General features: G+C 39.7%; 1 protein-coding gene across 1 annotated transcript in view; it reads right to left on the bottom strand.

The window, feature by feature from the left end:
• Window positions 1-8461, bottom strand: part of LOC141081247 (1,25-dihydroxyvitamin D(3) 24-hydroxylase, mitochondrial-like) — an 86582-nt gene extending 78121 nt beyond the window's left edge. Inside the window, exons 1-3 of the mRNA XM_073566089.1 lie at window positions 8252-8461; window positions 7939-8129; window positions 1440-1533 (exon numbers count right to left, since the gene is read on the bottom strand). Of these exons, the coding sequence (XP_073422190.1) occupies window positions 1440-1533; window positions 7939-8129; window positions 8252-8461 (495 nt within the window). The remainder of the gene's footprint in view (window positions 1-1439; window positions 1534-7938; window positions 8130-8251) is intronic.
• Between the last annotated feature and the right edge of the window lie 3968 nt (window positions 8462-12429).

The raw sequence follows: 12429 nt of genomic DNA on the forward strand, positions 1-12429 counted from the left end.
TATATTGGGCCCCCTACTATTTAATATATTTATTAATGATCTAGTGGATGGCTTGCACAGTAAAATATCAGTATTTGCAGATGATACAAAACTATGTTAGGTAGTTAACACAAAGGAGGACAGTTTGCAACTACAGACAGATTTGAGTAAATTGGAGAATTGGGCTGAAAAATGGCAAATGAGGTTTAACACAGATAAGTGTAAGGTTATGCACATGGGAAGGAGAAACAGATGCTACAATTACTTTCTAAATGGGAAACTGCTGGGGAAATCAGACATGGAAAAAGACTTAGGCATCTTAGTCAATAAGAAGCTAAATTGGAGTGCCCAGTGTCAGGCAGCTGCCACCAAAGCAAATAGGGTCATGGGATGCATTAGAAGAGTTCTGGGGACACGAGATGAAAACATAATTCTCCCTCTGTACAAATCACTCGTCAGACCACACTTGGAGTATTGTGTGCAATTTTGGACGCCGGTGCTCAAGAAAGACATTACTGAACTTGAAAGGGTTCAAAGGCAGGCTACTAAAATGATAAATGGAGTTGGTTCACTACAATACCCAGAAAGATTATCAAAATTAGGTCTATTTACTCTAGAAAAGAGAAGACTTAGGGGAGACTTAATATATATGTACAAGGATATCAGAGGGCAATACAGAGATCTCTCCAATGAACTGTTTGTACCAAGGACTGTGACAAGAACAAGGGGGCATTCTCTTTGTTTGGAGGAAAGACAATTTCTGCACCAGCATAGAAGAGGGTTCTTCACGGTAAGAGCAGTGAGGCTCTGGAATTCTCTTCATGAGGAAGTGGTGATGGCCAACTCACTGAATGAATTTAAGAAAGGAATGGATGCTTTTCTAAACAGTATAGAAGGTTATGAATAACATAATATTATAGGTAGATGGTTGACCCAGCTTAGGGGAAGGAATTTTTTTCCCTATGGAGAAAATTAGCTTCTATTCTGTGGGTTTTTTGCCTTCCCCAGGATCAACAATGCAGAACAGCTGCACTAAAAATAGGCTGAACTAGATGGACATAAGGTCTTCCTTCAGCCTTCAAAACTATGTTACTATGTAAATAATACTTTCACAAGATAAATTGAGGCCATATACTGTATCCAAATAATGGTTACCCAATGGTCCTTATTGTGTATGTGATACCACCACTCCCGTAAGATTATTATCTATATAAGATAATAATTTGAATTGTCTTAAAGAAAAGAGTAAGATATCCATCTCATTAGTGGATATAAATCACACAAAAAGTAAATCTTCATTGCTTCATTTTAATAGGCAAACTTTTACTTTCAAAGGACATGATCATCTAAACATCAAAATGTACAAATGTAATTACAACAATCACTTGCTTCCTAATTTTCAGATCCATATTTTAGGCACCTCATATATTGCTGTACAAGTATGCAAAAATGCAGATCACCTCATTTATTTGTACATCCATTCTTGCAATTTCTTTGATTTTCATCAATTTTGTTTGCGCAATTCTTCTCATGTTCAACCACTCTTCCCCTTCGCTGTGGACAGAAATATATGCAAAATATATACAATATTTAAAATGGACTTAACCCATGTAATCTAACAGTACAAATATGCTATGACTATGTACAATATTTAGGCATTAGAATGTAAGCACCTTCATAAAAAGTGCAGGGTTCATACCTACCAATAAAGTTTTTGTAAACTTTTTCAACTTGGAATGAAATAAATACTTATTGCTATTTACTTATTTTACTTACTCACATTGTGCCATAATATTCCACAGTGCTTTACAGACATTCGTTGGCAGATCAACAGGCATCAGAGAAACTCCATTTTGTTCAAAGGCTACTGTCTAGTGCAAGACTGAGACTGTGGAGACCTGTGTGTCGTAACCAGTGCCTTCCCCCTACCTCCAATCCCGTAATGAAACACAGACAATCCTAGATGGGTTGAACAGGTCGGTCACAGTTTATTAATTACTTAATCAGAGAAAGGCAATTAAACTTCCTAACGGGTGGCTCGCCCCGAGATCCTGCCCACGATTGACAGGTGAGTTGGTCCAACGAGCGGTTACGAACCTTTGCCCTTCTCCGCTTCTACCACTGTGACTTAGTAAAGGTAACAGTAGTCAGCTATATATACTTTTTTTTATATAATTTACAAATTTAACATCTATCCACCAGTTAGTATGGGCATCCATTAACCCTTTTAAGGGAGGGAGGGTGGAACAATAGCACAATAGTTTCCAGGTGTCCGCCAGGAGGGAAAGAGGAAGTTAATGGCACGGACACCTGGCTTTAACCCCTGTAGGTGTGTCCATAGGACCCTTCCCCTTTAAGAACCATTGGCCAGCAGGGACATCCCAATTCGGGCATTACCAAGGGGATTGGTGTGAGGGGGGAAGGACACTGGCAGTATTTTATTGTTGTTTTATTACATGAGCTCCACAGTCAGAGGCGTGCTCCTTATGCAGTTCGCGCCTGCCAGACTGTGGAGAGCTGTGTGTCGTAACCAGTGCCATCCCCCCTACCTCCAATCCTGTAATGAAATACAGACAATCCTAGATGGGTTGAACAGGCCTGTCACAGTTTATTAATTACATAATCAGAGAAAGGCAATTACACTTCGTAACGGGCGGCTCGTGCCGAGATCCTGTCCACGATCGACAGGCGAGTTGGCCCAACGAGCGATTACGAACCTTTGCCCTCCTCCGCTTCTACCACCATGGAGGATCCTGTGTATAACCTACACGGGACTCTGACCCCCACCCATCAGCGTTAGGGCCTGTTCAACCCCATCCTGTAAATCAGACAGAAAAATATTGATGCCAATGTCCATCAGGTGAACTCTGCGTCCGGTCTTAATAGTCTTGTGTTATCCCCTTGCAGCTGGTGGTGACGGACAACGATACCGCCTTTTCCTGTCACAAATTTTCCCATCCTGGCATTGAATTTCCTCGTTGTGCGCTCTATGGCTTTTTATTTCTTGCGCCACGCCAGACGGCCCATGGTATCATCTCTGACCACACCAGTATCATATTTGTGAACAGGTGAACCGTTCTATATCCGTTGTCTTCCATTTATACAGATCCGCCACCTTTTGCTTGCCTAGATCATTTCCACCCACATGTAATACCATTATCACCGGGCGCTTTGCCCTCCTTGAAATGTCAACCATCTCTTTGAACACCTGTTTCCATCTGATACCCCTCCAGTTAACCTCTAGGCCCGGAAGGCCAAGATTCTTTCCTCCAGGACGCAGTTTGGCCTTTTTTTCCGCCCAATAGACATAGGAATGTCCTACAACCGAAAATTCAACTCCTGCATTCTCTGCACCTCGGCCTCTGACACTCCTACCCGAACTGCTTCTGTGGTTCCCCCGATTCGGATTTGCGCCATTTTTTTCCAAGCATAGCTTGAAAATTGCTTGGAATTGGTACTTTGTCAGAGGGGAGCCATTTGTATGAGTGAAGAAAAATCTACTTGCATGTTTTATTACGGCGTAAATTTTGACAATTTTTAGAGGGCAAACTGCGCCATTTCATGCGTTAACGAGAACCCTTGAGCCCCTACCAGTGGGATCGCACTTGGATTTCCTCACCCGAATGCGCAGAGCATCACTGCATATGACTATGTCCTCATTAATTAGGTCACCTTCCGACGTGTTTCTTGACTGTGGTAGTAATTCGCTGATGCGCAGTGCTCCAAAAAAGACGATCGCAAAAGCTGCAGATATGAGGACCACCTCGTATTATGATGTGCAGACTGATGGGGATATCGAAATAATGCCATGCAATAATCTCAGTGATATGGGGCGGCGGCATTCTTGGCTTGGTTGAAGCCTTTTCCGTCCTTTAATGGCTTGCTTAATGAAAAAGAACTTAGTTACGTCTGCCCATCCCATTAGTTGAAAGAAAAAGGCTAACCCTGATAATTTCCATTGCGCCAACGTACCTGACGCCCCGCTTTCCTTTAGCTATACTAGAAATTCCACCGTCACTGAGCCTCGTGTTCAATCGCCTTTATCAACTGGCCTACCCTGATATAATAAGCACCACTCCTCCCAAGCCTTACCATAGACCTGCCATGTAGCCGGCGACATGGAGGCGTGGATTTGTGGCATCAGTGATTGGCCACTGTGTCCCACAGGGATAGTGGACACTGAATACCCTGTGGTTGCACGTTGGGATGCTGGATTCACAAAGTCTGCCAATTGGAAAATAACAATGCGTTAATAATAATGTTGTCTACTTCCACCACAATGGTGGCTCTACACCAAATGCTGTTATGTAGGCATAGCAGCACTAGGTGATGTAAAAGAGCAAGTATGGGTAGGGATGAAGATGACATGTGGTATAGACATCTTGCTGTTTTTGTATTTTTTGTTTTTGAAGCGAATGTTGCTATTTTTCAATTGATTAGCCCATATCTCAACTGCTGACACTAATGCAAATATCTCTCATAGGGCTGGGTCGCGACCCCAGTTTGATGTGGTCCATAGCTCCAACCAGTCGTTTTTGCACCATTGGTTTTTGTATATTGCTATGAAACCTCCATTTTTGCTCCACCCTATTGCCAGCCCCAAGTATTTGCTTGCCGTTTCAATAGCCATGACACATGTGTGACCGTTGTATGATTGCAGGAACGTCTACCATACTAGTAAATCTGCTTTTAAAGCGCGAGTGAGCCTAATTCTATGGCCGGGCTGAGAAGCGCCTTTAGTTGCCAATGATAGTCTGCGCTAGAAAGCCCTGCCGACTGGCATTACGCGGCCGGCGAACGTCAGTAGACCCAATAATGCCTGCATTTGCTGGAGTGTTACCTTGTTAAGTTTGCAGAAGCCTTCGAACATCTGCTATGTTTTTTGTATTTTATCCGCCGGTATACGGAAAACCATCGAATTGGTGTCTATTTCGATGCCTAAGAAAGGCAAAATGTTGTATGGCCCTTGTGTTTTTTCAGGGAACAATGGTACTCCGAATTGCCATGAGATAGTTTTGAATTTCTCTAGTAGGTAAGAGCAGAGTTTAGAATTTCTGGGGCCGACGAACAAAAAATTGTCGAGGTAGTGAATTAGGGATTTGCTACCTGTTTCGTACCGAACTACCCAATCCAAGAAGGTACTGAATAACTCCAAATAGTGACATGAGATGGAACATCCCATTGGTAAGCACATATCAAAATAATAGTGCTGATCCACTTTGCAGCCCAGTAGGTGGAAGCATACGGGGTGCACAGGAAGTAACCGGAATGCCGATTCTATGTCGGATTTAGCCAGCAGGGCGCCGGGTCTGGCTGCCCGGACTAGTTCTACCGCTTTATCTAAAGACGCGTATGTGACAAACGTTTCTTCTGGGGAGATAGCATCGTTAACAGATTCGCCCTTTGGATGAGACAAATGATGGATTAGGCGATATTTACCAGGTTCCTTTTTTGGGATAATACCTAATGGTGATATTTTGATATTTTTGAAGGGCAGCGACTGAAAGGGGCCAGATATTCTACCTAATTCCACCTCCTTTTGTACTTTTTGTCTTAGGATTTCAGGGAATTCACAAGTGGATTTTAGGTTCTCGGATAGGGTTGGCGTTCTTGTAAACTTGAAAGGGATAAAAAAGCTGTCTGTAAAACCTGATAGTAGTTGTTGTGCCACTTCTTTATAAGGGTAGAGATCTAGCCAGGGGGCCATCGCATTTACGCTCACTGGGGTTCTGTCTTGCAGGTGATTTGTATGGCTGTCTAGTGCACCTTGATGCTGGGTGTCCCCCCTCCACAAGCTGAGCAATCATGTCTGAATTTGCATAGTGCGTGGAAACGGCAGTTTCCCTTGTTAAACAGCCAGCAGGACCCGGGTTTTCGTACGACCACTGAGTTTTGACCTGTGGCCACTACAAGCCTGCGCTGGAGGGTCAGCGTCAGGAGACAGGAACAGCTCAGCTGGGTTAGTGGATACAACGGGGGTGAAGGAGCGCAGGACCGGAACCCAAGCAGGGGAGGCTGGCACCGGCGCTGGGCTGATAGGGCTGATAAACGCAGGGCTGGGGCTGCTGTGACCATGGTGTGCCCAGGGGGAAGTACTGTGGTGAGTGACCCTGGGGAGGCAGGAGGCGCCGCCATGGCAGGGGCAGGTATGGGGAAAGGGACAGCAGAGAGTCCAGGGAGGTGAGCGCTCAGGCTGCTAATCAAAGCTTGGGTCCAGTGCTCACCTTCCTGTGTTGCTCTCTGCATCATGGCCTCAATCCAATCGTCAGACATGCTGCACAGCTTATAAGAGCGCAAGAGCTTCCAGGTGTCTGCCGGGAGGTAAAGAGGAGTTAATGGCACGGACACCTGGCTTTAACTCCTGTAGGTGTGGCCGTAGGACCCTTCCCCTTTAAGAACCATTGGCCGGCAGGAGCATCCCAATTAGTGCATCACCAAGGGGATTGGTGTGAGGGGGGGGAAGGGCACTGGCACTATTTTATTGTTGTTTTATTACATGAGCTCGACAGTCAGAGGCACGCTCCTTATGCAGTTCCGCGCCTGCCAGGATGAGGGTTAATGAAATACTTCTAATTATAAAACTAGCCTCTACTTTCTTCTCAAATGAGCTAGATTACTTGCTGTGTCTTCTCATCTTTAACAAATGCCATCCATGTTTCCTAGTGACGTTTAAAAAGATTTTACCCTCCCAGGAAGCAAAGTAATTCCACTCTGTTATCATTGGTTGTCTTTCTTTTTGGAATTACATCTTCTTATGACTTTCATTGTGAATAGTTTGCCAGCAATTTCTTGCTATTCTAATGACTTTCAAAGTTATTCACCTCTAGGTACTCTGGAGGATATAATTAGCAGCACTTGTAAATCTCCTTCACTAGAACCAAACCCAATAGTTTCTACTATTTTGAGGCACTCTTGCAGTAAGGGGGTATGCTATTTTCCCAAATGCAGTCTCCATTGCACAAACACATGTTTTTAACAGATTTCACAATACCCTTACTTCAATCTCCTTCCTAAGCAGTCATAAAATAATAATATGATATTTACAACCTTGTAAAGAGGTGCTTTACATGAAAAGACATATGCTTAAAGGCAATGTTCCCCAGCTCCAATCTCAAGAGCCACCAGCAGATCATGACTTCAGGATTTCCTTAGTATTGCCCAGGTGATAATTCTATCTCCTGTGAAATTCTAAGGAAATCCTGAAAACATGACCTGTTTGTGGCTCTTGAAGACTTGAGTGGGGGAACGCAGCTTAAAGGGAACCTGTCAGGATGCTCATGCTGACCAAACCTCAATCATTAGTCAGTCACTGGCTGTGTTATTTCAGTTGTGTATGTTTTACTCTGAAACACTGCTGCATTTTCAGAGTAAGCATACTTTGAAAACACCACCAGGGACTGTGCAACTTGAATGACCAGCTGAAAAGTTAGGTCCCTGATGGCTTCTCCCTACCATTTATCCATAGACTGTCTGGTCTTTATCTATGTACACACATAGGAAAAGACCTATCAGTTTTAGGGAGTAAGGCAGGAAGAATCTTCCGTGGACCAGCTTGTTATATTCTGCTGAAAAACTTTTTTGTTGGATACTCGAAGAAAATTTTGCTCACAAGCATTCTTACAATATTGTGTTAGAAAAATAATTTAAAATGTGTGCTTTTATAAAGGCCAATGCAACTAATCATAAAAAGCTTATCTGTTAACACATACTTAGTTATACCAAACTTAATACACAAAACCTATAAAGACATTGTGGTAAAGATGGAGACATGTACTTTGCCAGTTTTGCCAAGAATTTCAAAGTTGCTTGTTCCATACTTTTTTTTTTTTTTTACTGGAATGATAACATGGTACTTAATCACCAAAGGTTTGCTGTTCACTAACTAAAATATGTATTTCTGTAATTAAAATAAATATTTTTTAAATACCATAATGTGCTGTAAATTTATTTTGCACTCACAGTGTAAGTAGACCATAAGCTTCATCTCTATATTCTCTATACATTTTCCATGGTTTAATCTCCATTCTTTTGGGATGAATGCTTTCATGTCGTAAAAATGATTCCAGGAGAACTGGGTCACCAATTTGTACGGACTTAAAAAATCCAAGATTCATCTTAAAAACTCCTCCAAATTTTTGATGATATTTATACTAAACAAGAAACAAAAAGGAAGAGATCAAAACAAAGGATTCAAAAGCTTAACAAGTATGATATTATCATATAATAAATATCATTATTTATATCTTATGTAGTTATAATGCAATAAACTTACCATAATTTCATGTTGATTTTGTAGTCCTCCATTCCAAATGACATTTAAGAGGCTTCCAAAACCAGGCAAATCAATAGGACCTGGTAGAGAGGAGAAAGGTAATGGTCTTCTTTTTGTAAGGGTGATGCTTTCAGGCTGTGTGTGGAAGTGTATTTTGTGCACTAAATTCTGAGCAATGCCAGTTGACAAAATTAGTGAGAGAGTCTTCATGGCAGATGCTCTAGATTTAATTCTTCTTCACTCAGTATATTAAACAGTTGTCTCAAAGAGTTTGTGAAAATGAAAAGGGGTGTCATGACAGATCTTTTTTATTTAACAGTTCTGCAAAAAAAATATATTAACCTTAAACATGATTGGTTAAGAGTTTAAGGGGAAGGGCATGGTCTAGATTTGAATTTAGTCAGTGCTTATATAAGGATAGTAAGAATTAACTTGCTGTTTCCAAATTTGGAAGATTAACCGGGTCAAGATACTTATGTTCAAGTGCACTTCTTGTCTAGGTAACAAAAGTATTCACAGCTGGAACCTTGTGTAGTACAAAGCCATTTCTAACTTTTCTTAAAATGTAAATCCAGAACTATTCCAGAAGAATTATATTATTCTTTATTGTGCTAAACCTTCATCCATATCATCAAGTAGAATAATTGGACAACAAATAAAAACAAATTCAAATTGCAATATGGTATAATATTCAAATGCAATTACAACTTCAAAATATTAATTTTATCACTTATTATCTTCAGCTTTGTTACAGACCCCACAAAATAGTTGATATTTGTTGTTTCTAGTAACATTGGCTCACAATATTTCCAAATCTCTAATAAATTATCCAGCTTTCCCAGGATTTTGAGTGGCAATTCACCTTACAATGCATCACACCCCCAAAATCATTGTGTATATGCCGTCAATATTTTAAAACTGCTGCTGACAATCTCTGTAGGAGCTACAACGGGGGATGGAACGGTTGACACAACTTTCCAAGAAATACACACAACTAATGGAGAGATAATTAGTCAGTTTTTTGCTTGGCAGAACTAAAATTAGAAAAGACTTCTTCTTTGAAAATACATTTACGCTTATATAGAAACACAAACATTTTAGGTACAATTCCACTTTAGCAATGTTTAGGTCTTTAAATGCAATATTATTCTCTACTGTAGAGGAGCACAAGAATTGTTCTTTATCTGTAAAGACCAGTAATTAAGGCAGGAATCATTCCATCCTGAAGTTCACCTTAAATCTGGGACATTTCACTCACAGTCACTTATTTTGGGCTTTATATAGGCCATTGTTTGATTTGCTAAAATTAGTTACAATTTGAAACAGTGAACTACTTCAACTTCTTAAACCGCCAAGGGTTGTTTTTGTCCTCACATCTAAATAGGTATTCGAGAACGGGACTACTGAACTCACTTGAACCAAAAGTAGTGAAAGGACATGGGAACTTACATGCACAATAGTCTTTTTCTTTGACTATTCACAGAATGTTTGATGTTGTTATAATAGTGGCAAATTCTAAATTTAGACAAATTCAGCTGAAGATTTTTGGTTTCATTTAGTGCAAATGCCGAGAATACTATTTTTAGCCACATTTCCATAAAAAGTAGGTCTAAAGATTTGTTTGCAGAGTCCATGAAGAAAAACTCTTTGTTTAGAATTGAATGCTGTATGTTATATATGGCTTCAAGTAATCTCTAACTGCATTGGGCAGTCTTTGAAAAGCTTTTTTGCTTGTATAATAACAACTGAATTGTACAAAAGGTATAATCCATTTATACAGTACTTTTTAAATGCAATTACTCGCCAATATTTTTTTGTAATACATTGTAATTGGTTAGAGGTAAATTTAGGTAAAGAAAATTTGCACTTCTTTATGATATTATATATTGAAATTTGGCAGCAATTTAGAAAAAAAATCTCAATTTTCAAACTTTTAATTTTTATGCCCATAGAACAGATAGATGCCATTTCACACAAAATAGTCAATGAATAGGATTAAATATATGTCTATTTTACATTGGCATCTTTCTTTAACTGCATTTTTTACTAAGGTGCGAGAAGGCTTAAATGTTTAGTTGCAATTTTTTTTTCAATGACGCTTCCAAACCATGTTTTTCAGGAGCCACTTCACTTTTGAAGAAAGGCCTATTTATCAGAATCCATCCTCCATCACCCAGAAAAAAAAAAAAAAATCACATTTTAAAAACTGCACCTCTCAAGGTGTTCAAAGCCTCATTCAGGAAGTTTAACACTAGATGTCGCAGAAATTTTAAGCTCCCCTGAAAGAGGGTCAAATGACCCTTAGTCCGAACTGACGATTCTGATAGCTCCAATTAGCATCCTTTCATTTGTAAATGTGGCCATTGTCTGAGGAATCTGCAGGGGGAGTAGAGCTGAAATCATCCTCAAAACACTGTGTGAAACACAGGTCAAGAGACTTTGCATTTTCAGGAAACTGACAATTTGTATAAACCACACATTTTGTTTTGAAGCACACATGAAGTGTTTTGGGAGAGATGTGACCTTTTGCTGCTGATCCGTGATGTTGTGCTGCATTATCCAGGTCATTTTGCCAAATGTAAATATAGTTTGCAAAACATACAATCTGTTTCAATTGTTCAAGTTTTTCTAAAAGAATTTAGTTATGTTTTTCTTTAAAAAAACGATGTGAAAGAAGTGGGTTAAAAATGACAGACAAAAACCAAAGCAAATTAATTGTGTTGATCCACCTCAACAAAGGTCTTGTAAAAGAGCAAAAGAATGTAAGCTGCTCATGAGTGTTTCTGCCCACCCCCAGCTGCATTGTTGTGCGGGGGATATGCATAAGGTTGCTAACACCTTAGCAAATTTGCATGCAGCCTTTTGTGCTGTGGGGGATTAATAGGTGACTGCTTCACCTATTTTGTTCACAAGAAACAAAATGCAGAGAAGGCTCACCAATCAACCACTCTCAAATACACGTGTGGCAAATTTACCAGGGACATACCCAGGCAGTGCCAGGTATGTTCCGACAGTGCAGACAGACTGCTCAGTGAGTGCTGAAATGCTAGTCACACAAGAAGGACATGCCACTCACACACACACATGCAGCCTCCACTGCAGCCTATTGTAAATATGTGTGGAATTGTTTTATTCCTTGTATTTTTTTATTATTTTTATATCAAAAATAAAAAGCTTGGAGACAAATAACAGTTGTTCTTTTGTATATTTTTCACACTGACATTTCAGTCCTCTTGACTTAGACACAAATGCTTCTGGTCTTTACTCACAGCTGTTCCTTGCTCTAAAATTTCTAATTCTCTATTTAAAATATATAAAAAATGATTGATTGTTTCAGTGCTTTTTTGCTTAAATAAAACTAAACTAAATACAATATGTATAGTCTTTATATTATCAAATACAATAAACTGAATATAACCAACTAGAAACTAAAAGGCTAAACTCAATGGAAAAACAACCTCCTGTGGTGCGACAGTAGTGGTCTTAATTACAGAACAAAAGACGGTGATTATAGAATGTTAGAAAAAATCCTTCAGGTCATTCGACCAGTCTCTGGGTTCCAAAGGTAGAAATGTTAAATAACCCCTCTCTGGGACTTCTAGTGTTAAAGCTTTAGTTGTCTCCTAAAAATTAACACGATGTGGAAGAAAAAATTGAAAAACTGCATTTTTTTTAACTAAAATGGATATTTAGCCACAAAATTTTTATTTTTCCAAAACAATGAAACAATGGACCCCTTTAATTGTTGTGCAATAACTCATAAGAATGCCAATATCCCATATGTCTTCAGAAACTAACAATTGAGCAAACCTTAGTGCTCGGAACATAAAGACAGTTATTTAACTTATGGAAGGCAAATTTGTCTGCAATAGATTGTGGACATAATGTTGCATTTACAGAGCCCCCGGGGTGAGAAAACTTAAAAAAAGCACAAGTGACTTCATTTTAAAATCTACACCCCTAAATAAATGTATCTAGTGGTGTATTGAATTTGAATCTACAGGTGCTTCACAAAATTTTATCACAGTGGGCTGTGAAAATGAAAAATTCTTTTTCAACCAAAATGTAGCTTTAGGCATAGATTTTAAATGTTCAAAAGGCGCTTATCAGTTATAATTCCACCAGCGGCATTAAAAACTCGCTCTGACAAAACGCTAGTGGCAGGGTATTCTAGGACC

This window comes from Dendrobates tinctorius, unplaced genomic scaffold (assembly GCF_039654945.1).
Source record: "Dendrobates tinctorius isolate UK_male_01 unplaced genomic scaffold, ASM3965494v1 ptg000004l, whole genome shotgun sequence".
NCBI classification, from domain to species: domain Eukaryota; kingdom Metazoa; phylum Chordata; class Amphibia; order Anura; family Dendrobatidae; genus Dendrobates; species Dendrobates tinctorius.